The 24,418-nt window shown below is 54.9% G+C and overlaps 1 protein-coding gene across 2 annotated transcripts in view; it reads right to left on the bottom strand.

The window, feature by feature from the left end:
• Positions 1-24,418, bottom strand: part of EPS8L3 (EPS8 signaling adaptor L3) — a 467,503-nt gene that overhangs the window by 165,993 nt on the left and 277,092 nt on the right. For both annotated transcript variants that reach the window (XM_069632978.1, XM_069632979.1), the window contains exons 4-5: positions 13,088-13,152; positions 129-287 (exon numbers count right to left, since the gene is read on the bottom strand). In XM_069632978.1, coding sequence (XP_069489079.1) covers positions 129-287; positions 13,088-13,152 — 224 coding nt within the window. The remainder of the gene's footprint in view (positions 1-128; positions 288-13,087; positions 13,153-24,418) is intronic.

The raw sequence follows: 24,418 nt of genomic DNA, 5'->3' as shown, positions 1-24,418 counted from the left end.
CCCACTATTTTACCAGTGGGTTCACCTAGGAGGCACGCCACTGCCTTTGGGTAATTATAGTGCTATAGGAACCCCCAAGCTTCAGGGAGGCTCAATCAGACAGCAGCCAGGGGGCCAGCACACCTTACCCTGGTCTCGATATCGGTGATCGACAACTCTCCATCCATGACTTGCAAAATAACATCCTGGCCCCAGACGCGACCCTGCGAGTCCAGCATCTTCAGTCGTGCCATGGCATCGTCCACTGTGCGCATCTGCTTGCCATCCAGCTCACAGGTGAGAAGGTGCTGCGGGCAAAACGCAGGGTGCATTAGAAAGCTTACAGGCGATAAGCCAGGTAATGTCCCGGATCCTACATAATGTGGGAGAGCGTATGGGGTCAGGTGACAAACCATGCAAAGCCAGAAGCAGCACAGGTGAGGTGAGAGCCCAGGCAGTGTCAGAGAAAGAGTGCAGGTGAGGTGGCAGCCCATGCAGTGTCAGAGAAAGAGTGCAGGTGAGGTGGCATCCCATGCAGTGTCAGAGAAAGAGTGCAGGTGAGGTGAGTGCCCTGGCAGTGTCAGAGAAAGAGTGCAGGTGAGGTGGCATCCCATGCAGTGTCAGAGAAAGAGTGCAGGTGAGGTGAGAGCCCAGGTAGTGTCAGAGAAAGAGTACAGGTGAGGTGAGAGCCCATGCAGTGTCAGAGAAAGAGTTCAGGTGAGGTGAGAGCCCAGGTAGTGTCAGAGAAAGAGTACAGGTGAGGTGAGAGCCCAAGCAGTGTCAGAGAAAGAGTACAGGTGAGGTGAGAGCCCAGGTAGTTTCAGAGAAAGAGTGCAGGTGAAGTGAGAGCCCAGGCAGTGCCAGAGAAAGAGTGCAGGTGAGGTGGCAGCCCATGCAGTGTCAGAGAAAGAGTGCAGGTGAGGTGAGAGCCCTGGCAGTGTCAGAGAAAGAGTGCAGGTGAGGTGAGAGCCCTGGCAGTGTCAGAGAAAGAGTACAGGTGAGGTGAGAGCCCATGCAGTGTCAGAGAAAGAGTTCAGGTGAGGTGAGAGCCCAGGTAGTGTCAGAGAAAGAGTGCAGGTGAGGAGGCAGCCCAGGTAGTGTCAGAGAAAGAGTACAGGTGAGGTGAGTGCCCTGGCAGTGTCAGAGAAAGAGTGCAGGTGAGGTGAGTGCCCTGGCAGTGTCAGAGAAAGAGTGCAGGTGAGGTGAGAGCCCAGGTAGTGTCAGAGAAAGAGTGCAGGTGAGGAGGCAGCCCAGGTAGTGTCAGAGAAAGAGTACAGGTGAGGTGAGTGCCCTGGCAGTGTCAGAGAAAGAGTGCAGGTGAGGTGAGAGCCCTGGCAGTGTCAGAGAAAGAGTGCAGGTGAGGTGGCATCCCATGCAGTGTCAGAGAAAGAGTGCAGGTGAGGTGAGTGCCCTGGCAGTGTCAGAGAAAGAGTTCAGGTGAGGTGAGAGCCCATGCAGTGTCAGAGAAAGAGTTCAGGTGAGGTGAGAGCCCAGGTAGTTTCAGAGAAAGAGTACAGGTGAGGTGAGAGCCCAGGTAGTGTCAGAGAAAGAGTACAGGCGAGGTGAGGTCAGAACCCAGGTAGTGTCAGAGAAAGAGTACAGGTGAGGTGAAAGCCCATGCAGTGTCAGAGAAAGAGTTCAGGTGAGGTGAGAGCTCAGGTAGTGTCAGAGAAAGAGTACAGGTGAGGTGAGAGCCCATGCAGTGTCAGAGAAAGAGTTCAGGTGAGGTGAGAGCCCAGGTAGTGTCAGAGAAAGAGTACAGGTGAGGTGAGAGCACATGCAGTGTCAGAGAAAGAGTTCAGGTGAGGTGAGAGCCCAGGTAGTGTCACAGAAAGAGTACAGGTGAGGTGAGGGCCCATGCAGTGTCAGAGAAAGAGTACATGTGAGGCGAGAGCCCATGCAGGGTCAGAGAAAGAGTGCAGGTGAGGTGAGAGCCCAGATAGTGTCAGAGAAAGAGTACAGTTGAGGTGAGAGCCCAGGTAGTGTCCGAGAAAAAGTACAGGTGAAGTGAGAGCACAGGTAGTGTCAGAGAAAGAGTTCAGGTGAGGTCATAGCCCAGGTAGTGTCAGAAAAAGAGTTCAAGTGCGGTGAGAGCCCAGGTATGAGGTCAGAACCCAGCTAGTGTCAGGGAAAGAGTACAGGTGAGGTGGCAGCCCAGGTAGTGTCAGAGAAAGAGTCCAGGTGAGGTGAGAGCCCAGGCAGTGGTAGAGAAAGAGTGTAGGTGAGGTCAGAACCCAGGTAATTTCAGAGAAAGAGTACAGGTGAGGTGAGAGCCGAGGTAGTGTCACAGAAAGAGTTCAGGTGAGGTGAGAGCCCAGGTAGTGTCAGAGAAAGAGTACAGTTGAGGTGAGAGCCCATGTAGTGTCAGAGAAAGAGTACAGTTGAGGTGAGAGCCCAGGTAGTGTCAGAGAAAGAGTACAGGAGAGGCGAGATCCCAGGCAGTGTCAGAGAAAGAGTACAGTTGAGGTGAGAGCCCAGGCAGTGTCAGAGAAAGAGTACATGTGAGGCGAGAGCCCATGCAGTGTCAAAGAAAGAGTGCAGGTGAGGTGAGAGCCCAGGTAGTGTCAGAGAAAGAGTACAGGTGAGAGCCCAGGCTGTGTCAGAGAAAGAGTTCAGGTGTGGTCATAGCCCAGGTAGTGTCAGAGAAAGAGTACAGGTGAGGTGAGAGCCCAGGCAGTGTCAGAGAAAGAGTACATGTGAGGCGAGAGCCCATGCAGTGTCAAAGAAAGAGTGCAGGTGAGGTGAGAGCCCAGGTAGTGTCAGAGAAAGAGTACAGGTGAGAGCCCAGGCTGTGTCAGAGAAAGAGTTCAGGTGTGGTCATAGCCCAGGTAGTGTCAGAGAAAGAGTACAGGTGAGGCGAGATCCCAGGCAGTGTCAGAGAAAGAGTGCAGGTGAGGTGAGAGCCCAGGTAGTGTCAGAGAAAGAGGTCAGATGAGGTCAGAACCCAGGTACTGTCAGAGAAAGAGTACAAGCAGTGTCAGAGAAAGACTACAGGTGAGGTGAGAGTCCAGGCAGTGTCAGAGAAATAGTACAGGTGATGTGAGAGCCAGGCAGTGTCCGAGAAGGAGTACAGGATAGATGAGAGCCCAGGTAGTGTCAGAGAAAGAGTTCAGGTGAGGTGAGAGCCCAGGTAGTGTCACAGAAAGAGTACAGGTGAGGTGAGGGCCCATGCAGTGTCAGAGAAAGAGTACATGTGAGGCGAGAGCCCATGCAGGGTCAGAGAAAGAGTGCAGGTGAGGTGAGAGCCCAGATAGTGTCAGAGAAAGAGTACAGTTGAGGTGAGAGCCCAGGTAGTGTCCGAGAAAAAGTACAGGTGAAGTGAGAGCACAGGTAGTGTCAGAGAAAGAGTTCAGGTGAGGTCATAGCCCAGGTAGTGTCAGAGAAAGAGTTCAAGTGCGGTGAGAGCCCAGGTATGAGGTCAGAACCCAGCTAGTGTCAGGGAAAGAGTACAGGTGAGGTGGCAGCCCAGGTAGTGTCAGAGAAAGAGTCCAGGTGAGGTGAGAGCCCAGGCAGTGGTAGAGAAAGAGTGTAGGTGAGGTCAGAACCCAGGTAATTTCAGAGAAAGAGTACAGGTGAGGTTAGAGCCGAGGTAGTGTCACAGAAAGAGTTCAGGTGAGGTGAGAGCCCAGGTAGTGTCAGAGAAAGAGTACAGTTGAGGTGAGAGCCCAGGTAGTGTCAGAGAAAGAGTACAGTTGAGGTGAGAGCCCAGGTAGTGTCAGAGAAAGAGTACAGGAGAGGCGAGATCCCAGGCAGTGTCAGAGAAAGAGTACAGTTGATGTGAGAGCCCAGGCAGTGGTAGAGAAAGAGTGTAGGTGAGGTCAGAACCCAGATAATTTCAGAGAAAGAGTACAGGTGAGGTGAGAGCCGAGGTAGTGTCAGAGAAAGAGTACATGTGAGGCGAGAGCCCATGCAGTGTCAAAGAAAGAGTGCAGGTGAGGTGAGAGCCCAGGTAGTGTCAGAGAAAGAGTACAGGTGAGAGCCCAGGCTGTGTCAGAGAAAGAGTTCAGGTGAGGTCATAGCCCAGGTAGTGTCAGAGAAAGAGTACAGGTGAGGCGAGATCCCAGGCAGTGTCAGAGAAAGAGTGCAGGTGAGGTGAGAGCCCAGGTAGTGTCAGAGAAAGAGTTCAGATGAGGTCAGAACCCAGGTACTGTCAGAGAAAGAGTACAAGCAGTGTCAGAGAAAGACTACAGGTGAGGTGAGAGTCCAGGCAGTGTCAGAGAAATAGTACAGGTGATGTGAGAGCCAGGCAGTGTCCGAGAAGGAGTACAGGATAGATGAGAGCCCAGGTAGTGTCAGAGAAAGAGTACAGGTGAGATGAGAGCCCAGGCAGTGGCAGAGAAAGAGTACAGGTGAGATGAGAGCCCAGGCAGTGCCAGAGAAAGAGTTTAGGTGAGATGAGCGCCCAGTCTGTGTCAGAGAAATATTACAGGTGAGGTGAGAGCCCAGGCAGTGGTAGAGAAAGAGTGTAGGTGAGGTCAGAACCCAGGTAATTTCAGAGAAAGAGTACAGGTGAGGTGAGAGCCGAGGTAGTGTCACAGAAAGAGTTCAGGTGAGGTGAGAGCCCAGGTAGTGTCAGAGAAAGAGTACAGTTGAGGTGAGAGCCCAGGTAGTGTCAGAGAAAGAGTACAGTTGAGGTGAGAGCCCAGGTAGTGTCAGAGAAAGAGTACAGGAGAGGCGAGATCCCAGGCAGTGTCAGAGAAAGAGTTCAGGTGAGAGCCCATGCAGTGTCAAAGAAAGAGTGCAGGTGAGGTGAGCGCCCAGGTAGTGTCAGAGAAAGAGTTCAGGTGAGGTCATAGCCCAGGTAGTGTCAGAGAAAGAGTACAGGTGAGGCGAGATCCCAGGCAGTGTCAGAGAAAGAGTGCAGGTGAGGTGAGAGTCCAGGTATTGTCAGAGAAAGAGTTCAGATGAGGTCAGAACCCAGGTACTGTCAGAGAAAGAGTACAAGCAGTGTCAGAGAAATAGTACAGGTGATGTGAGAGCCCAGGCAGTGTCCGAGAAGGAGTACAGGATAGATGAGAGCCCAGGTAGTGTCAGAGAAAGAGTACAGGTGAGATGAGAGCCCAGGCAGTGGCAGAGAAAGAGTACAGGTGAGATGAGAGCCCAGGCAGTGTCAGAGAAAGAGTTTAGGTGAGATGAGAGCCCAGTCTGTGTCAGAGAAATATTACAGGTGAGGTGAGAGCCCAGGCAGTGGTAGAGAAAGAGTGTAGGTGAGGTCAGAACCCGGGTAATTTCAGAGAAAGAGTACAGGTGAGGTGAGAGCCGAGGTAGTGTCACAGAAAGAGTTCAGGTGAGGTGAGAGCCCAGGTAGTGTCAGAGAAAGAGTACAGTTGAGGTGAGAGCCCAGGTAGTGTCAGAGAAAGAGTACAGTTGAGGTGAGAGCCCAGGTAGTGTCAGAGAAAGAGTACAGGAGAGGCGAGATCCCAGGCAGTGTCAGAGAAAGAGTACAGTTGAGGTGAGAGCCCAGGTAGTGTCAGAGAAAGATTTCAGGTGAGATCAGAGCCCAGGTAGTGTCAGAGAAAGAGTACAGGTGAGGTGAGAGCCCAGGCAGTGTCAGAGAAAGAGTACATGTGAGGCGAGAGCCCATGCAGTGTCAAAGAAAGAGTGCAGGTGAGGTGAGAGCCCAGGTAGTGTCAGAGAAAGAGTACAGGTGAGAGCCCAGGCTGTGTCAGAGAAAGAGTTCAGGTCAGGTCATAGCCCAGGTAGTGTCAGAGAAAGAGTAAAGGTGAGGCGAGATCTCAGGCAGTGTCAGAGAAAGAGTTCAGGTGAGGTCATAGCCCAGGTAGTGTCAGAGAAAGAGTAAAGGTGAGGCGAGATCTCAGGCAGTGTCAGAGAAAGAGTGCAGGTGAGAGCCCAGGTAGTGTCAGAGAAAGAGTTCAGATGAGGTCAGAACCCAGGTACTGTCAGAGAAAGAGTACAAGCAGTGTCAGAGAAAGACCACAGGTGAGGTGAGAGCCCAGGCAGTGTCAGAGAAATAGTACAGGTGATGTGAGAGCCCAGGCAGTGTCCGAGAAGGAGTACAGGATAGATGAGAGCCCAGGTAGTGTCAGAGAAAGAGTACAGTTGAGGTGAGAGCCCAGGTAGTGTCAGAGAAAGAGTACAGTTGAGGTGAGAGCCCAGGTAGTGTCAGAGAAAGAGTACAGGAGAGGCGAGATCCCAGGCAGTGTCAGAGAAAGTGTACAGTTGATGTGAGAGCCCAGGCAGTGGTAGAGAAAGAGTGTAGGTGAGGTCAGAACCCAGGTAATTTCAGAGAAAGAGTACAGGTGAGGTGAGAGCCGAGGTAGTGTCAGAGAAAGAGTACATGTGAGGCGAGAGCCCATGCAGTGTCAAAGAAAGAGTGCAGGTGAGGTGAGAGCCCAGGTAGTGTCAGAGAAAGAGTACAGGTGAGAGCCCAGGCTGTGTCAGAGAAAGAGTTCAGGTGAGGTCATAGCCCAGGTAGTGTCAGAGAAAGAGTACAGGTGAGGCGAGATCCCAGGCAGTGTCAGAGAAAGAGTGCAGGTGAGGTGAGAGCCCAGGTAGTGTCAGAGAAAGAGTTCAGATGAGGTCAGAACCCAGGTACTGTCAGAGAAAGAGTACAAGCAGTGTCAGAGAAAGACTACAGGTGAGGTGAGAGTCCAGGCAGTGTCAGAGAAATAGTACAGGTGATGTGAGAGCCAGGCAGTGTCCGAGAAGGAGTACAGGATAGATGAGAGCCCAGGTAGTGTCAGAGAAAGAGTACAGGTGAGATGAGAGCCCAGGCAGTGGCAGAGAAAGAGTACAGGTGAGATGAGAGCCCAGACAGTGTCAGAGAAAGAGTTTAGGTGAGATGAGCGCCCAGTCTGTGTCAGAGAAATATTACAGGTGAGGTGAGAGCCCAGGCAGCGGTAGAGAAAGAGTGTAGGTGGGGTCAGAACCCAGGTAATTTCAGAGAAAGAGTACAGGTGAGGTGAGAGCCGAGGTAGTGTCACAGAAAGAGTTCAGGTGAGGTGAGAGCCCAGGTAGTGTCAGAGAAAGAGTACAGTTGAGGTGAGAGCCCAGGTAGTGTCAGAGAAAGAGTACAGTTGAGGTGAGAGCCCAGGTAGTGTCAGAGAAAGAGTACAGGAGAGGCGAGATCCCAGGCAGTGTCAGAGAAAGAGTTCAGGTGAGGTGAGAGCCCATGCAGTGTCAAAGAAAGAGTGCAGGTGAGGTGAGAGCCCAGGTAGTGTCAGAGAAAGAGTTCAGGTGAGGTCATATCCCAGGTAGTGTCAGAGAAAGAGTACAGGTGAGGCGAGATCCCAGGCAGTGTCAGAGAAAGAGTGCAGGTGAGGTGAGAGTCCAGGTATTGTCAGAGAAAGAGTTCAGATGAGGTCAGAACCCAGGTACTGTCAGAGAAAGAGTACAAGCAGTGTCAGAGAAATAGTACAGGTGATGTGAGAGCCCAGGCAGTGTCCGAGAAGGAGTACAGGATAGATGAGAGCCCAGGTAGTGTCAGAGAAAGAGTACAGGTGAGATGAGAGCCCAGGCAGTGGCAGAGAAAGAGTACAGGTGAGATGAGAGCCCAGGCAGTGTCAGAGAAAGAGTTTAGGTGAGATGAGAGCCCAGTCTGTGTCAGAGAAATATTACAGGTGAGGTGAGAGCCCAGGCAGTGGTAGAGAAAGAGTGTAGGTGAGGTCAGAACCCAGGTAATTTCAGAGAAAGAGTACAGGTGAGGTGAGAGCCGAGGTAGTGTCACAGAAAGAGTTCAGGTGAGGTGAGAGCCCAGGTAGTGTCAGAGAAAGAGTACAGTTGAGGTGAGAGCCCAGGTAGTGTCAGAGAAAGAGTACAGTTGAGGTGAGAGCCCAGGTAGTGTCAGAGAAAGAGTACAGGAGAGGCGAGATCCCAGGCAGTGTCAGAGAAAGAGTACAGTTGAGGTGAGAGCCCAGGTAGTGTCAGAGAAAGATTTCAGGTGAGATCAGAGCCCAGGTAGTGTCAGAGAAAGAGTACAGGTGAGGTGAGAGCCCAGGCAGTGTCAGAGAAAGAGTACATGTGAGGCGAGAGCCCATGCAGTGTCAAAGAAAGAGTGCAGGTGAGGTGAGAGCCTAGGTAGTGTCAGAGAAAGAGTACAGGTGAGAGCCCAGGCTGTGTCAGAGAAAGAGTTCAGGTGAGGTCATAGCCCAGGTAGTGTCAGAGAAAGAGTAAAGGTGAGGCGAGATCTCAGGCAGTGTCAGAGAAAGAGTGCAGGTGAGAGCCTAGGTAGTGTCAGAGAAAGAGTTCAGATGAGGTCAGAACCCAGGTACTGTCAGAGAAAGAGTACAAGCAGTGTCAGAGAAAGACCACAGGTGAGGTGAGAGCCCAGGCAGTGTCAGAGAAATAGTACAGGTGATGTGAGAGCCCAGGCAGTGTCCGAGAAGGAGTACAGGATAGATGAGAGCCCAGGTAGTGTCAGAGAAAGAGTACAGGTGAGATGAGAGCCCAGGCAGTGGCAGAGAAAGAGTACAGGTGAGATGAGAGCCCAGGCAGTGTCAGAGAAAGAGTTTAGGTGAGATGAGAGCCCAGTCTGTGTCAGAGAAATATTCCAGGTGAGGTGAGAGCCCAGGTATTGTCAGAGCATTAGTACACGTGAAGGGAGAGGCTAGGTAGTGTGAGGGAAAGAGTACAGGTGAAGTGAGGGGCTAGGTAGTGTCAGGGAAAGAGTACAGATGAAGTGAGGGGCTAGGTAGTGTCAGGGAAAGAGTACAGGTGAAGTGAGGGGCTAGGTAGTGTCAGGGAAAGAGTACAGGTGAAGTGTGGGGCTAGGTAGTGTCAGAGAAAGAGTACAGGTGAAATGAAGGGCTAGGTAGTATCAGAGAATGAGTACAGGTGAAGTGAGGGGCAAGGTGGTGTCAGAGAATGAGTACAGGTGAAGTGAGGGGCTAGGCGGTGTCAGAGAATGAGTACAGGTGAAGTGAGGGACAAGGCGGTGTCAGAGAATGAGTACAGGTGAAGTGAGGGGCTAGGCGGTGTCAGAGAATGAGTACAGGTGAAGTGAGGGACTAGGCGGTGTCAGAGAATGAGTACAGGTGAAGTGAGGGGCTAGGCAGTGTCAGAGAATGAGTACACGTGAAGTGAGGGACTAGGTGGTGTCAGAGAATGAGTACAGGTGAAGTGAGGGGCAAGGCGGTGTCAGAGAATGAGTACAGGTGAAGTGAGGGGCTAGGCGGTGTCAGTGAATGAGTACAGGTGAAGTGAGGGGCTAGGGAGTGTCAGAGAATGAGTACAGGTGAAGTGAGGGGCTAGGCGGTGTCAGAGAATGAGTACAGGTGAAGTGAGGGGCAAGGCGGTGTCAGAGAATAAGTACAGGTGAAGTGAGGGGCTAGGCGGTGACAGAGAATGAGTACAGGTGAAGTGAGGGGCCAGGGAGTGTCAGAGAATGAGCACAGGTGAAGTGAGGGGCCAGGGAGTGTCAGAGAATGAGCACAGGTGAAGTGAGGGGCTAGGTAATGTCATGATAAACCAGTTGATGCAGCAGATCCTACAAGTGAGGTGATAAACTGCGTAATGTCAGAGAGCGAACAGGTGTGGTGGTAAAGCAGGTAATGCCAGCAAACACAGATGTGCAGCAATGTATCATGTAATGTCAGAGTGCATGCATGCGATGCAACAAGCGTGTAATGTCAAAGAGAATACTGGTTGTGTGATAAGCCAAATATCATCAGAAAGCATACTAGTGAGGTGAGGCTCCAAGTAATGTTATGGAATGTAAATGGCTGATGATGGACCAGGTAATACCGGAGACTGTGCAGGTGAGAGGAGAAACCAGGGAATGTCAGAGAGTGCACAGGTGGGCTGAGAGTCCAGGTAAACTCTGAGCATGCACAGGTGAGGATAGAAACCAGGTAATGTCAGTGAGTCCACCTCTGGGGTGAGAGTCCAGGTAATCTCAGAGCATGAACAGGTGATGTTAGAAGCCAGGGAATGTCAGTGAGTGTACAGGTGAGGGTAGAAACAAAATGAAAATTCTTAAGAGTAACAATGTAACTGAAGCACCTGGAGAAACATGTACCTAAAGCTAAAATAATCATGGAAACAATGAAGATAAAGTGACTTACTGACCAATAACTGTGAATACTAAGTAACGCAAGGAAGAAAGGAAACATGTAGCGGCTTGCCATAGAGGAATATATAACTTGGCCAGGACAGCCATAATAGGAAAAGGGACGAAGGCTTGTGTCGAATTCAACCAAGCTACCTCAGAGACAGACGAAGGCCATATAATCACGAGACATGGGAGAACAGCTCAGTGTGCAGAACTGACGATGAGTCAAGGTTGGCCCAGAGCTAACGATGCTATTTTAAGGAATAAGCACAGAGCATAAAGGCAGTAACATGCATAAACTCTGAATGTGGGACATTCCTCATAGATTGAAGAAGAAGAAAACATCTGGGAGAGCCAAACTGTTGGTCAATTAAAAGTGTCCAAAGTTCATATGAGGTAGAGTGAGCAAGTGTCTAGAGGCTAAGAGGAGCAACAGCACCCTGCATGATTACCTTAAATAGCAGTAAATAAGAGGCTGAAATGGACACATTCATGGTCTGCTAACATGTGATTTCAAAGAAGAGAGCAAGGGCTATTCATTAAGCCTCAGATGAAGATAGTCATGTGCTTACACTCCCTTGAATGTTCCAGGCCAGTGAGCAGTCAGCAAGGCCAACTACAAAGAGAAGACTTTGGCTCATGGCCGACCAATGAGAGATGATGGACTAATTGGGAAAACGGGGAGTAGTCTGACGGCATTCAAAGACCTACTTTTTGTTGCACATACGTGCTGCTAAAGAGCCAAAAGCCCAATGTTGGGATAGCATGCCAACCAATCAGTGGGTTGAGAAACAACCTAACATGCAATGTAGCATAGACCAATCCACTGATATTTTGTCCATTATAATCAGTAGAGGTAGTTCAAGGCATGCCATACAGACAAGGGGCAGCCAATGACGCACTAATCCTTATATGCTCTATAAGTGGATATGTTCCCTTAATCAATCCCTCAATAGTAGAATGACATCATATATGACATATATTGGCGTATAAGACCCATATGTGATGAAGCTAAGGTGGGAGTGGCCATGCATCAGTCCGATGCCTGTCAGTCTCCCTACTTTATTAACTGAGACTAAAGTAGTACTTTGACATGTTCCTCGAGTCTGCCCGATTATTTGGTCTGCTGTCATTATTTGTAATTCCATCCAGCACAAAAGAGGCTTCATGTTGCTACAACACAATGTATTATTTGGATGGTTGTAAGTGTGCTGTGATTGGGTTATGTCTATGTGTTCTTTGGCTAAGAGTGTGCTATGGTTGGGTGAGGTCCCTCTTGGAGTGCCCCATGAGTATGTTGGTGTGAGTTCGGTGAGTGTCCTGTGAGTGGGTGAAGACTGTATGTTGAGCATGCCCTTGCTGCTTGTGAGCCGGGACTGTTTGTTGTGATCTTTTTTGACTTTTTCAACTTTGGGGGTGGGGGGGTGCTGATGTGTAACTCATGGCACTCTTTGATGTTTTGTGGGTTAATGTGCTCCTTTGTCTTGGTGGATGTGCCGTACCATAGGATAGGAGGGACCCTTTCTTTGGGAGGATAAGGCTAGGTTGACAGGATGGGATGATAAGGCTATGGTGACAGGGTGGGAGGGTAAGGCTAGGGTGACAGGATGGGATGGTAAGGCTAGGGTGACAGGATGGGAGGGTAAGGCTAGGGTGACAGGATGGGATGGTAAGGCTAGGGTGACAGGATGGGAGGGTAAGGATAGGGTGACAGGATGGGATGGTAAGGCTAGGGTGACAGGATGGGATGATAAGGCTATAGTGACAGGATGGGAGGGTAAGGCTAGGGTGACAGGATGGGATGGTAAGGCTAGGGTGACAGGATGGGATGATAAGGCTATGGTGACAGGATGGGATGGTAAGGCTAGGGTGACAGGATGGGAGGGTAAGGCTAGGGTGACAGGATGGGATGGTAAGGCTAGGGTGACAGGATGGGAGGGTAAGGCTAGGGTGACAGGATGGGATGGTAAGGCTAGGGTGACAGGATGGGATGGTAAGGCTATGGTGACAGGATGGGAGGGTAAGGCTAGGGTGACAGGATGGGAAGGTAAGGCTAGGGTGACAGGATGGGAGGGTAAGGCTAGGGTGACAGGATGGGATGATAAGGCTATGGTGAAAGGATGGGAGGGTAAGGCTAGGGTGACAGGACGGGAGGATAAGGCTAGGGTGACAGGATGGGATGAAAAGGCTAGGGTGACAGGACGGGAGGGTAAGGCTAGGGTGACAGGACGGGATGGTAAGGCTAGGGTGACAGGATGGGATGATAAGGCTATGGTGACAGGACGGGAGGGTAAGGCTAGGGTGACAGGACGGGATGATAAGGCTAGGGTGACAGGACGGGAGGGTAAGGCTAGGGTGACAGGGCGGGATGATAAGGCTAGGGTGACAGGATGGGAGGGTAAGGCTAGGGTGACAGGATGGGAGGGTAAGGCTAGGGTGACAGGATGGGAGGGTAAGGCTCGGGATGGGAGGGTAAGGCTAGGGTGACAGGATGGGAGGGTAAGGCTAGGGTGACAGGATGGGAGGGTAAGGCTAGGGTGACAGATTGGGAGGAGAAGGATAGGGTGACAGGATGGGATGATAAGGCTAGGGTGACAGGATGGGAGGGTAAGGCTAGGGTGACAGGATGGGAGGGTAAGGCTAGGGTGACAGGATGGGATGGTAAGGCTAGGGTGACAGTATGGGAGGGTAAGGCTAGGGTGACAGGATAGGATGATAAGGCTATGGTGACAGGATGGGAGGGTAAGGCTAGGGTGACAGGATGGGATGATAAGGCTAGGGTGACAGGATGGGAGGGTAAGGCTAGGGTGACAGGATGGGATGGTAAGGCTAGGATGACAGGATGGGAGGGTAAGTCTAGGGTGACAGGATGGGATAATAAGGCTAGGGTGACAGGATGGGAGGGTAAGGCTAGGGTGACCGGTTGGGATTATAAGGCTAGGGTGACAGGATGGGAGGATAAGGCTAGGGTGACAGGATGGGATGGTAAGGCTAGGGTACCATAAAGCCAATCAGTGACTTCCTTAGGGATGTGTGTACGCATCAAGAGGGGAGTGGGGGGTTGGGGCGGACATTTGACCCCTGCTTGCTCTTCCTTACCTCCACTCGGTGATGAAACTTGTCATGTAGACTCACAATGGCCTGTGAGTACTGCTTGCGCTGCTCTGCGGGCACAAGAAAAACAAGGTCAAATGAGGTCAGAGCACACATTTCACGTGGAAAGATGTGAAATAGAGAGGCGTTTAATGGGGTGAAAGAGGAAGCACTTGCAGGAGAGAGTGATGAATTCAAGGCAGGATTGTGGAAGATAGTAGAAGAGGTTGAGAAGCAGCAGGCGAGAACGATGCAAGAAAGTAGGACAAAACATCAAGGTGAGGGCATTGAAAGATAGTAGGAGAGGGAGCGTAGAGCAAGTTGAAGGCATTGGAAGATAGTAGGAGAGGGAGAGGAGAGCAAGGAGAGGGTATTAGACGATAGTAGGAGAGGGGGTGGAGAGGAAGGTGAGGGCATTGGAAGATAGTAGGAGAGGAAGAGGAGAGAAATGTGAGGGTGTTGGAAGATCATAGGAGAGGGACTGTAGAGCAAGATGAGGGTATTGGAAGATAGGAGAGGGAGTGGAGAGCAAGGTGAGTGTATTGGGAGATACTAGGAGAGGGAGAAGAGTGCAAGGTGAGGGCATTGGAAGATAGTAGGAGAGGATAGTAGGAGAGAGACTGTAGAGCAAGATTAGGGTATTGGGAGATAGGAGAGGGAGTGGAGAGCAAGGTGGGTGTATTGGGAGATAGGAGGGGAGAGGGGAGCAGGGTGGGGCAATTGGAAGATACTGGTAGAGGGAGAGGAGTGCAATTGGATGGTATTGAAAGATAGTAGAGCAGGGAGAGGAGTGCAAGGTGAGGGTGTTGGAAGATAGTAGGAGAGGGGGTGAAGAACAAGGGGAGTGTATTGGACGATACTAGGAGAGGAAGGTAAGGATGTCAGAAGATAGTAGGAAAGGGAGAGGAGAGCGAGGTGAGGGTATTGGAAGATAGTAGTAGAAGGAAAGGAGAGCAGGGTAAGGGTATTGGAAAATAGTAGGAGATGGAGAGGAGAGCGAGGTGAGGCACTTCTGGGCACCCCAGTCTCTAGAGTCCTTCTATCCTCCTCCAGTGAGCTCTCCACAGCACTTCTGGGCACACCCAGCCCCTGTAGTCCTCCTAGCCTCCTCCTGTGAGCTCTCCACAGCACATCTGGGGACCCCAGCCCCTAGAGTCCTTCTAGCCTCATCCAGTGAGCTCTCCACAGCACATCTGGGCACCCCCAGCTCCTAGAGTCCTTCTAGTCTCCTCCAGTGAGCTCTCCACAGCACCTCTGGTTATCCCTGACTCGTAGAGTCATTCTAGCATCATCCAGTGAGCTCTCCACTGCACTTCAGGTCACCCCCAGCCCCTACAACACTTCAAACGTCCCCAGGTACCTCTCCCCAGCACTTCTGGGCGCCCCAGCTTCTAGAGTCCCTCTAGCCTCCTCCAGTGAGCTCTTCACAGCAGTTCTGGGATGCCCCTAGCCCCTGGAGTCCTTCTAGCCTCATCCAGTGCGCTCTCCACAGCACTTCTGGGCACCCCCAGCCCTGGAGTCCTTCTAGCCTCCTACAGTGAGCTCTCCACAGCTGTTCTGGGCACCCCCAACCCCTGGAGTCCTTCTAGCCTCCTCCAGTGAGCTCTCCACAGCAGATCTGGCCACACCAGACCCTAGAGTCCTACAAGCCTCCTCCAGTGAGCTCTCCACAGCACTTCTGGGCGGCCCAGCCCCTGGAGTCATTCTAGCCTCCTCCAGTGAACAATCCACAGCACTTCTGGCCATCGCCAGCCCCTAGAGTCATTCTAGCCTTCTCCAGTGAGCTCTCCACAGCACTTCTGGGCACCTCCATCCCTGGAGTCCTTCTAGCCTCCTCCAGTGAGCTCTCCACAGCACATCCGGGTGCCCCCAGCCCCTGGACTCCTTGTAGCCTCCTTGAGTCAGCTCTCCACAGCACTTCCGGTCACCCTCAGCCCCTGTAGTCCTTCTAGTCACCTCCAGTGTCCACAGCATGTCTGGGCACCCCCAGCCCCTTTAGTCCTTCTAGTCTCCTCCAGTGAGCTCTCCACAGCACTTCTGGGCACTCCCAGCCCTGGAGTCCTTCGAGTCTCCTCCACTGAGCTCTCCACAACACTTCTGGGCACCCCCAGTCCCTGGAGTCCTTCGAGCCTCCTCCAGTGAGCTCTCCACAGCACATCCGGGTGCCCCCAGCCCCCTGAGTCCTTCTAGCCTCCTCCAGTGAGCTCTCCACAGCACTTCGGGGTGCCCCCAGCCCCTGGACTCCTTGTAGCCTCCTCGAGTCAGCTCCCCACAGCACTTCCGGTCACCCTCAGCCCCTGTAGTCCTTCTAGTCACCTCCAGTGAGCTCTCCACAGCACGTCTGGGCACCCCCAGCCCCTTTAGTCCTTCTAGTCTCCTCCAGTGAGCTCTCCACGGCTTTTCTGGGCACCCCCAGCCCTGGAGTCCTTTGAGTCTCCTCCAGTGAGCTCTCCACAGCACTTCTGGTCATCGCCAGCCCCTAGAGTCATTCTAGTCTCCTCCAGTGAGCTCCCCACAGCACTTCTGGGCTCCTCCAGGCCTGGAGTCCTTCCAGCCTCCTGCAGTGGGCTCTCCACAGCACTTCCGGGCACCCCAGCCCCTGGAGTCATTCTAGCCTCCTCCAGTGAACAATCCACAGCACTTCTGGCCATCACCAGCCCCTAGAGTCATTCTAGCCTTCTCCAGTGAGCTCTCCACAGCACTTCTGGGCACCTCCAGCCCTGGAGTCCTTCTAGCCTCCTCCAGTGAGCTCTCCACAGCACATCCGGGTGCCCCCAGCCCCTGGACTCCTTGTAGCCTCCTCGAATCAGCTCTCCACAGCACTTCCGGCCACCCTCAGCCCCTGTAGTCCTTCTAGTCACCTCCAGTGAGCTCTCCACAGCACTCCTGGGCACCCCCAGCGCCTGAAGTCCTTTTAGTCACCTCCAGTGAGCTCTCCACAGCACGTCTGGGCACCCCCAGCCCCTTTAGTCCTTCTAGTCTCCTCCAGTGAGCTCTCCACAGCACTTCTGGGCACCCCCAGCCTTGGAGTCCTTCGAGTCTCCTCCAGTGAGCTCTCCACAGCACTTCTGGGCACCCCCAGCCCCTGGAGTCCTTCGAGCCTCCTCCAGTGAGCTCTCCACAGCACTTCTGGTGATTGCCATCCCCTAGAGTCATTCTAGCCTTCTCCAGTGAGCTCTCCACAGCACTTCTGGGCACCTCCATCCCTGGAGTCCTTCTAGCCTCCTCCAGTGAGCTCTCCACAGCACATCCGGGTGCCCCCAGCCCCTGGACTCCTTGTAGCCTCCTTGAGTCAGCTCTCCACAGCACTTCCGGTCACCCTCAGCCCCTGTAGTCCTTCTAGTCACCTCCAGTGTCCACAGCATGTCTGGGCACCCCCAGCCCCTTTAGTCCTTCTAGTCTCCTCCAGTGAGCTCTCCACAGCACTTCTGGGCACTCCCAGCCCTGGAGTCCTTCGAGTCTCCTCCACTGAGCTCTCCACAACACTTCTGGGCACCCCCAGTCCCTGGAGTCCTTCGAGCCTCCTCCAGTGAGCTCTCCACAGCACATCCGGGTGCCCCCAGCCCCCTGAGTCCTTCTAGCCTCCTCCAGTGAGCTCTCCACAGCACTTCGGGGTGCCCCCAGCCCCTGGACTCCTTGTAGCCTCCTCGAGTCAGCTCCCCACAGCACTTCCGGTCACCCTCAGCCCCTGTAGTCCTTCTAGTCACCTCCAGTGAGCTCTCCACAGCACGTCTGGGCACCCCCAGCCCCTTTAGTCCTTCTAGTCTCCTCCAGTGAGCTCTCCACGGCTTTTCTGGGCACCCCCAGCCCTGGAGTCCTTTGAGTCTCCTCCAGTGAGCTCTCCACAGCACTTCTGGTCATCGCCAGCCCCTAGAGTCATTCTAGTCTCCTCCAGTGAGCTCTCCACAGCACGTCTGGGTGCCCCCAGCCCCCTGAGTCCTTCCAGCCTCCTCCAGTGGGCTCTCCACAGCACTTCGGGGTGCCCCCAGCCCCTGGACTCCTTGTAGCCTCCTCGAGTCAGCTCTCCACAGCACCTCCGGTCACCCTCAGCCCCTGTAGTCCTTCTAGTCACCTCCAGTGAGCTCTCCACAGCACGTCTGGGCACCCCCAGCCCCTTTAGTCCTTCTAGTCTCCTCCAGTGAGCTCTCCACAGCTTTTCTGGGCACCCCCAGCCCTGGAGTCCTTTGAGTCTCCTCCAGTGAGCTCTCCACAGCACTTCTGGTCATCGCCAGCCCATAGAGTCATTCTAGTCTCCTCCAGTGAGCTCTCCACAGCACTTCTGGGCACCTCCAGGCCTGGAGTCCTTCCAGCCTCCTCCAGTGGGCTCTCCACAGCACTTCCGGGCACCCCAGTCCCTGGAGTAATTCTAGCCTCCTCCAGTGAACAATCCACAGCACTTCTGGCCATCACCAGCCCCTAGAGTCATTCTAGCCTTCTCCAGTGAGCTCTCCACAGCACTTCTGGGCACCTCCAGCCCTGGAGTCCTTCTAGCCTCCTCCAGTGAGCTCTCCACAGCACATCCGGGTGCCCCCAGCCCCTGGACTCCTTGTAGCCTCCTCGAGTCAGCTCTCCACAGCACTTCCGGTCACCCTCAGCCCCTGTAGTCCTTCTAGTCACCTCCAGTGAGCTCTCCACAGCTTTTCTGGGCACCCCCAGCCCTGGAGTCCTTTGAGTCTCCTCCAGTGAGCTCTCCACAGCACTTCTGGTCATCGCCAGCCCCTAGAGTCATTCTAGTCTCCTCCAGTGAACTCTCCACAGCACTTCTGGGCACCTCCAGGCCTGGAGTCCTTCCAGCCTCCTCCAGTGGGCTCTCCACAGCACTTCCGGGCACCCCAGCCCCTGGAGTCATTCTAGCCTCCTCCAGTGAACAATCCACAGCACTTCTGGCCATCACCAGCCCCTAGAGTCATTCTAGCCTTCTCCAGTGAGCTCTCCACAGCACTTCTGGGCACCTCCAGCCCTGGAGTCCTTCTAGCCTCCTCCAGTGAGCTCTCCACAGCACATCCGGGTGCCCCCAGCCCCTGGACTCCTTGTAGCCTCCTCGAGTCAGCTCTCCACAGCACTTCCGGTCACCCCCAGCGCCTGAAGTCCTTCTAGTCACCTCCAGTGAGCTCTCCACGGCACGTCTGGGCACCCCCAGCCCCTTAAATCCTTCTAGTCTCCTCCAGTGAGCTCTCCACAGCACTTCTGGGCACCCCCAGCCCTGGAGACCTTCGAGTCTCCTCCAGTGAGCTCTCCACAGCACTTCTGGGCACCCCCAGCCCCTGGAGTCCTTCGAGCCTCCTCCAGTGAGCTCTCCACAGCGCTTCTGGTGATTGCCATCCCCTAGAGTCATTCTAGCCTCCTCCAGTGAGCTCTCCACAACACTTCTGGGCACCTCCAGCCCTGGAGTCTTTCCAGCCTCCTCCAGTGAGCTCTCCATAGCACTTCTAGGCACCCCCAGCCTTGGAGTCCTTCTAGCCTCCTCCAATGAGCTCTCCACTGCCCTTCTGGGCAATCCCAGCCCTGAAGTCCTTCTAGCCTCCTCCAATGAGCTATCCACAGCCCTTCTGGGCACTCCCAGCCCTGAAGTCCTTCTAGCCTCCTTCAGTGAGCTCTCCACAGCCCTTCTGGGCACCCCCAGCCCTGAAGTCCTTCTATCCTCCTCCAGTGAGCTATCCACAACACTTCTGGGCACCCCCAGCCCTGGGGTCCTTCTAGCCACCCCCAGTGAGCTCTCCACAGCACTTCTGGGCACCCCCAACCCCTGGAGTCCTTCTAGCCTCATCCAGTGAACTCTCCACAGCACTTCTGGGCACCCCCAGCACCTGGAGTCCTTCTAGTCTCCTCCAGTGAGCTCTCCACAGCACTTCCGTGTGCCTGCAGAGTCCTTCTAGCCTCCTCCAGTGAGCTCTCCACAGCACTTCAGGGCGCCCACAGCCCCTGGACTCCTTGTAGCCTCCTTGAGTCAGCCCTCCACAGCACTTCTGGTCACCCTCAGCCCCTGTAGTCCTTCTAGTCACCTCCAGTGAGCTCTCCACAGTACTTCTGGGCACCCCCAGCCCCTGAGTCCTTCTAGTTTCCTCGAGTGAGCTCTCCACAGCACTTCTGGGCATCTCCAGCCCTGTAGTCCTTCTAGTCTCCTCCAGTGAACTCTCCACAGCACCTCTGGGCACCCCCAGCCCTGGAGTCCTTCTAGCCCCCTCCAGTTAACTCTACACAGCACTTCTGGGCACCACTAGATCGTAGAATGCTTCTAGCCTCCTCCAGTGAGCTCTCCACAGCACATCTGGGAACCCCCAGCTCCTAGAGTCCTTCTAGCCTCCTCCAGTGAGCTCTCCACAGCACTTCTGGGCACCCCCAACCCCTGGAGTCCTTCTATCCTCCTCCAGTGAGCTCTACACAGCACATCTAGGCACCCCCAGCTCCTAGAGTCATTCTAGCCTCATCCAGTGAACTCTCCGCTGCACTCCAGGTCATCCCCAGCTCCTACAATCCTTCTAACCTCCCCCAGGTAGCTCTCCACATGACCTCTTGTCACCCCCAGACTCTGGAGTCTTTCTTGCCTCCTCCAGTGAGCTCTCCACAGCACTTCTGGGCACCCCAGCCCCTGTAGTCCTTCTAGTCTCCTCCAGGGAGCTCTCCACAGCACTTCTGGGCAACCCCCAGCCCCTGGGTGTCCTAGTCTCCTCTAGTGAGCTCTCCACAGCACGTCTGGGCAACTCCAGCCCTGGAGTCCTTCTAGTCTCCTCCAGTGAGCTCTCCACAGGACTTATGGGCATCCCCAGCCCCTGCAGTCCTTCTAGCTTACTCCAGTGAGCAATCCACAGCACTTCTGGTCATCGCCAGCCCCTAGAGTCCTTCTAGTCACCTCCAGTGAGCTCTCCACAGCACCTCTGGTCCTCCCTGGCTCCTAGAGTCATTCTAGCCTCATCCTTTGAGCTATATGCTGCATTTCAGGTTATCCCCAGCTCCTACAATCCTTTTAACCTCCCCCTGGTAGCTCTCCACACCACTTATGGGCGTCCCCAGCTCCTAGAGTCTTTCTAGCCTCCTCCAGTGAGCTCTCCACAGCACTTCGGGGTGCCCCCAGCCCCTGGACTCCTTGTAGCCTCCTCGAGTCAGCTCTCCACAGCACTTCCGGTCACCCTCAGCCCCTGTAGTCCTTCTAGTCACCTCCAGTGAGCTCTCCACAGCACGTCTGGGCACCCCCAGCCCCTTTAGTCCTTCTCGTCTCCTCCAGTGAGCTCTCCACAGCTTTTCTGGGCACCCCCAGCCCTAGAGTCCTTTGAGTCTCCTCCAGTGAGCTCTCCACAGCACTTCTGGTCATCGCCAGCCCCTAGAGTCATTCTAGTCTCCTCCAGTGAGCTCTCCACAGCACTTCTGGGCACCTCCAGGCCTGGAGTCCTTCCAGCCTCCTCCAGTGGGCTCTCCACAGCACTTCCGGGCACCCCAGCCCCTGGAGTCATTCTAGCCTCCTCCAGTGAACAATCCACAGCACTTCTGGCCATCACCAGCCCCTAGAGTCATTCTAGCCTTCTCCAGTGAGCTCTCCACAGCACTTCTGGGCTCCTCCAGCCCTGGAGTCCTTCTAGCCTCCTCCAGTGAGCTCTCCACAGCACATCCGGGTGCCCCCAGCCCCTGGACTCCTTGTAGCCTCCTCGAGTCAGCTCTCCACAGCACTTCCGGTCACCCTCAGCCCCTGTAGTCCTTCTAGTCACCTCCAGTGAGCTCTCCACAGCTCTCCTGGGCACCCCCAGCGCCTGAAGTCCTTCTAGTCACCTCCAGTGAGCTCTCCACAGCACGTCTGGGCACCCCCAGCCCCTTTAGTCCTTCTAGTCTCCTCCAGTGAGCTCTCCACAGCACTTCTGGGCACCCCCAGCCCTGGAGTCCTTCGAGTCTCCTCCAGTGAGCTCTCCACAGCACTTCTGGGCACCCCCAGCCCCTGGAGTCCTTCGAGCCTCCTCCAGTGAGCTCTCCACAGCACTTCTGGTGATTGCCATCCCCTAGAGTCATTCTAGCCTCCTCCAGTGAGCTCTCCACAACACTTCTGGGCACCTCCAGCCCTGGAGTCCTTCCAGCCTCCTCCAGTGAACTCTCCATAGCACTTCTAGGCACCCCCAGCCTTGGAGCCCTTCTAGCCTCATCCAGTGAGCTCTCCACAGCACATCTGGGCACCACCAGCCCTGGAGTCCTTCTAGCCTCCTCCACAATGAGCTCTCCACTGCCCTTCTGGGCACTCCCAGCCCTGAAGTCCTTCTAGCCTCCTCCAATGAGCTATCCACAGCCCTTCTGGGCACTCCCAGCCCTGAAGTCCTTCTAGCCTCCTTCAGTGAGCTCTCCACAGCCCTTCTGGGCACCCCCAGCCCTGAAGTCCTTCTATCCTCCTCCAGTGAGCTATCCACAACACTTCTGGGCACCCCCAGCCATGGGGTCCTTCTAGCCTCCCCCAGTGAGCTCTCCACAGCACTTCTGGGCACCCCCAACCCCTGGAGTCCTTCTAGTCTCCTCCAGTGAGCTCTCCACAGCACTTCCGTGTGCCCGCAGAGTCCTTCTAGCCTCCTCCAGTGAGCTCTCCACAGCACTTCAGGGCGCCCACAGCCCCTGGACTCCTTGTAGCCTCCTTGAGTCAGCTCTCCACAGCACTTCCGGTCACCCTCGGCCCCTGTAGTCCTTCTAGTCACCTCCAGTGAGCTCTCCACAGTACTTCTGGGCACCCCCAGCCCCTGAGTCCTTCTAGTTTCCTCGAGTGAGCTCTCCACAGCACTTCTGGGCACCTCCAGCCCTGTAGTCCTTCTAGTCTCCTCCAGTGAACTCTCCACAGCACCTCTGGGCACCCCCAGCCCTGGAGTCCTTCTAGCCCCCTCCAGTTAACTCTACACAGCACTTCTGGGCACCACTAGATCGTAGAATGCTTCTAGCCTCCTCCAGTGAGCTCTCCACAGCACATCTGGGAACCCCCAGCTCCTAGAGTCCTTCTAGCCTCCTCCGGTGAGCTCTCCACAGCACTTCTGGGCACCCCCAACCCCTGGAGTCCTTCTATCCTCCTCCAGTGAGCTCTACACAGCACATCTAGGCACCCCCAGCTCCTAGAGTCATTCTAGCCTCATCCAGTGAACTCTCTGCTGCACTCCAGGTCATCCCCAGCTCCTACAATCCTTCTAACCTCCCCCAGGTAGCTCTCCACAGGACCTCTTGTCACCCCCAGCCTCTGGAGTCTTTCTTGCCTCCTCCAGTGAGCTCTCCACAGCACTTCTGGGCACCCCCAGCCCCTGTAGTCCTTCTAGTCTCCTCCAGGGAGCTCTCCACAGCACTTCTGGGCAACCCCCAGCCCCTGGGTGTCCTAGTCTCCTCTAGTGAGCTCTCCACAGCACGTCTGGGCAACTCCAGCCCTGGAGTCCTTCTAGTCTCCTCCAGTGAGCAATCCACAGCACTTCTGGTCATCGCCAGCCCCTAGAGTCCTTCTAGTCACCTCCAGTAAGCTCTCCACAGCACCTCTCGTCCTCCCTGGCTCCTAGAGTCATTCTAGCCTCATCCTTTGAGCTATATGCTGCATTTCAGGTCATCCCCAGCTCCTACAATCCTTTTAACCTCCCCCTGGAAGCTCTCCACACCACTTATGGGCGTCCCCAGCTCCTAGAGTCCTTCTAGCCTCATCCAGTGAGCTCTCCACAGCACATCTGGGTGTCCCCAGCCCTGGAGTCCTTCTAGCCTCCTCCAGTGAGCACTCCACAGCACTTCTAGGCACCCCCAGCCCTGGAGTCCTTCTAGCCTCCTCCAGTGAGCACTCCACAGCACTTGTAGGCACCCCAAGCCCTGAAGTCCTTCTAGCCTCCTCCAGTGAGCTCTCCACAGCACTTCTGGGCACCTCAGCCCCTTGAGTCCTTCTAGTCTCCTCCAGTGAGTTCTCCACAGCACTTCCGGGCAACCCCATCCCCTAGAGTCCTTCTAGCCTCCTCCATGGAGCTCTCCACAGCACTTCCGGGTGCCCCCAGCCGCCAGAGTCCTTCTAGCCTCCTCCAGTGAGCTCTCCACCACACTTCCGGGCACCCCCAGTCCCTGGACTCCTTCTAGCCTCCTCGAGTCAGCTCTCCACAGCACATCCAGTCACCCCCAGCCCCTGTAGTCCTTCTAGTCTCCTCCAGTGAGCTCTCCACAGCACTTCTGGGCACCCCTAGCCCCTGCAGTCCTTCTAGTCTCCTCCAGTGAGCTTTTCACAGCACTTCTGGGCACCCCCAGCCCTGTAGTCCCTCTAGCCTCCTCGAGGCAGCTCTCCACAGCACTTCCGAGCAACCCCAGCCCCAGAGTCCTTTTAGTCTCCTCCAGTGAGTTCTCCACAGCAGGTCTGGGCACGCCCAGCCCCCGGAGTCCTTCTAGTCTCCTCGAGTCAGCTCTCCACAGCCCTTCTGGGCACCCCCAGCCCCTGGAGACCTTCTAGTCTCCTCGAGTCAGCTCTCCACAGCACTTCTGGTCACCCCCATTCATTCTAGCCTCCTCCAGTGAGCTATCCACAGCACCTCTGGGCACCCCCAGCCCCAAAGACCTTCTAGCCTCCTCCAGTGAGCTCCCACAGGGGGGCACCCCCAGCCCCTGGGCTCCTTCTAACCTCCTCGAGTCAGCTCTCCACTGCACTTCTGGGCACCCCCAGCCCCTGGAGTCCTTCTAGTCTCCTCCTGTGAGCTCTCCACAGCACTTCTGGTCACCCCAGCCCCTGTAGTCCTTCTAACCTTCTCCAGTGAGTTCTCCACAGCACTTCTGGTCACCCCCAGCTCCTAGAGTCCTTCTGGCCTCCTCCTGGTAGCTCTCCACAGCACTTCTGGGCACCTCCAGCCCAGAGTCCTTCTAGCCTCCTCCTGGTAGCTCTCCACAGCACATCTGGGCACCCCCAGCCCTGGAGTCCTTCTATCCTCCTCCAGTGAGCTGCGACAGCACTTCCGGGCACCCCCAGCCCCTGGACTCCTTCTAGCCTCCTCGAGTCAGCTGTCCACAGTGCTTCTGGGCACCCCAGTCCTTCTAGCCTCCTCCAGTGAGCTTTCCACAGCACCTATGGGCACCCCCAGCCCTGGAGTCCTTCTAGCCACCTCCAGTGAGCTATCCACAGCACTTCTGGGCAACCCCAGCCCTGGAATCCTTCTATCCTCCTCCAGTGAGCTCTCCACAGCACTTCCGCGCGCCCCCAGCCCCTGCACTCCTTCTAGCCTCCTCGAGTCAGCTCTCCACAGCACTTCTGGGCGCCCCCAGCCCCTGTACTCCTTCCAGCCTCCTCGAGTCAGCTGTCCACAGTGCTTCTGGGCACCCCCAGCCCCTGGAGTCCTTCTCTAGTCTCCTCCAGTGAGCTCTCCACAGCACGTCTGGGCA

Source organism: Ambystoma mexicanum, chromosome 13 (genome assembly GCF_040938575.1).
Source record: "Ambystoma mexicanum isolate Mex_15411 chromosome 13, UKY_AmexF1_1, whole genome shotgun sequence".
Classification (NCBI taxonomy): domain Eukaryota; kingdom Metazoa; phylum Chordata; class Amphibia; order Caudata; family Ambystomatidae; genus Ambystoma; species Ambystoma mexicanum.
This window is presented reverse-complemented; position numbering and strand designations above follow the sequence as displayed.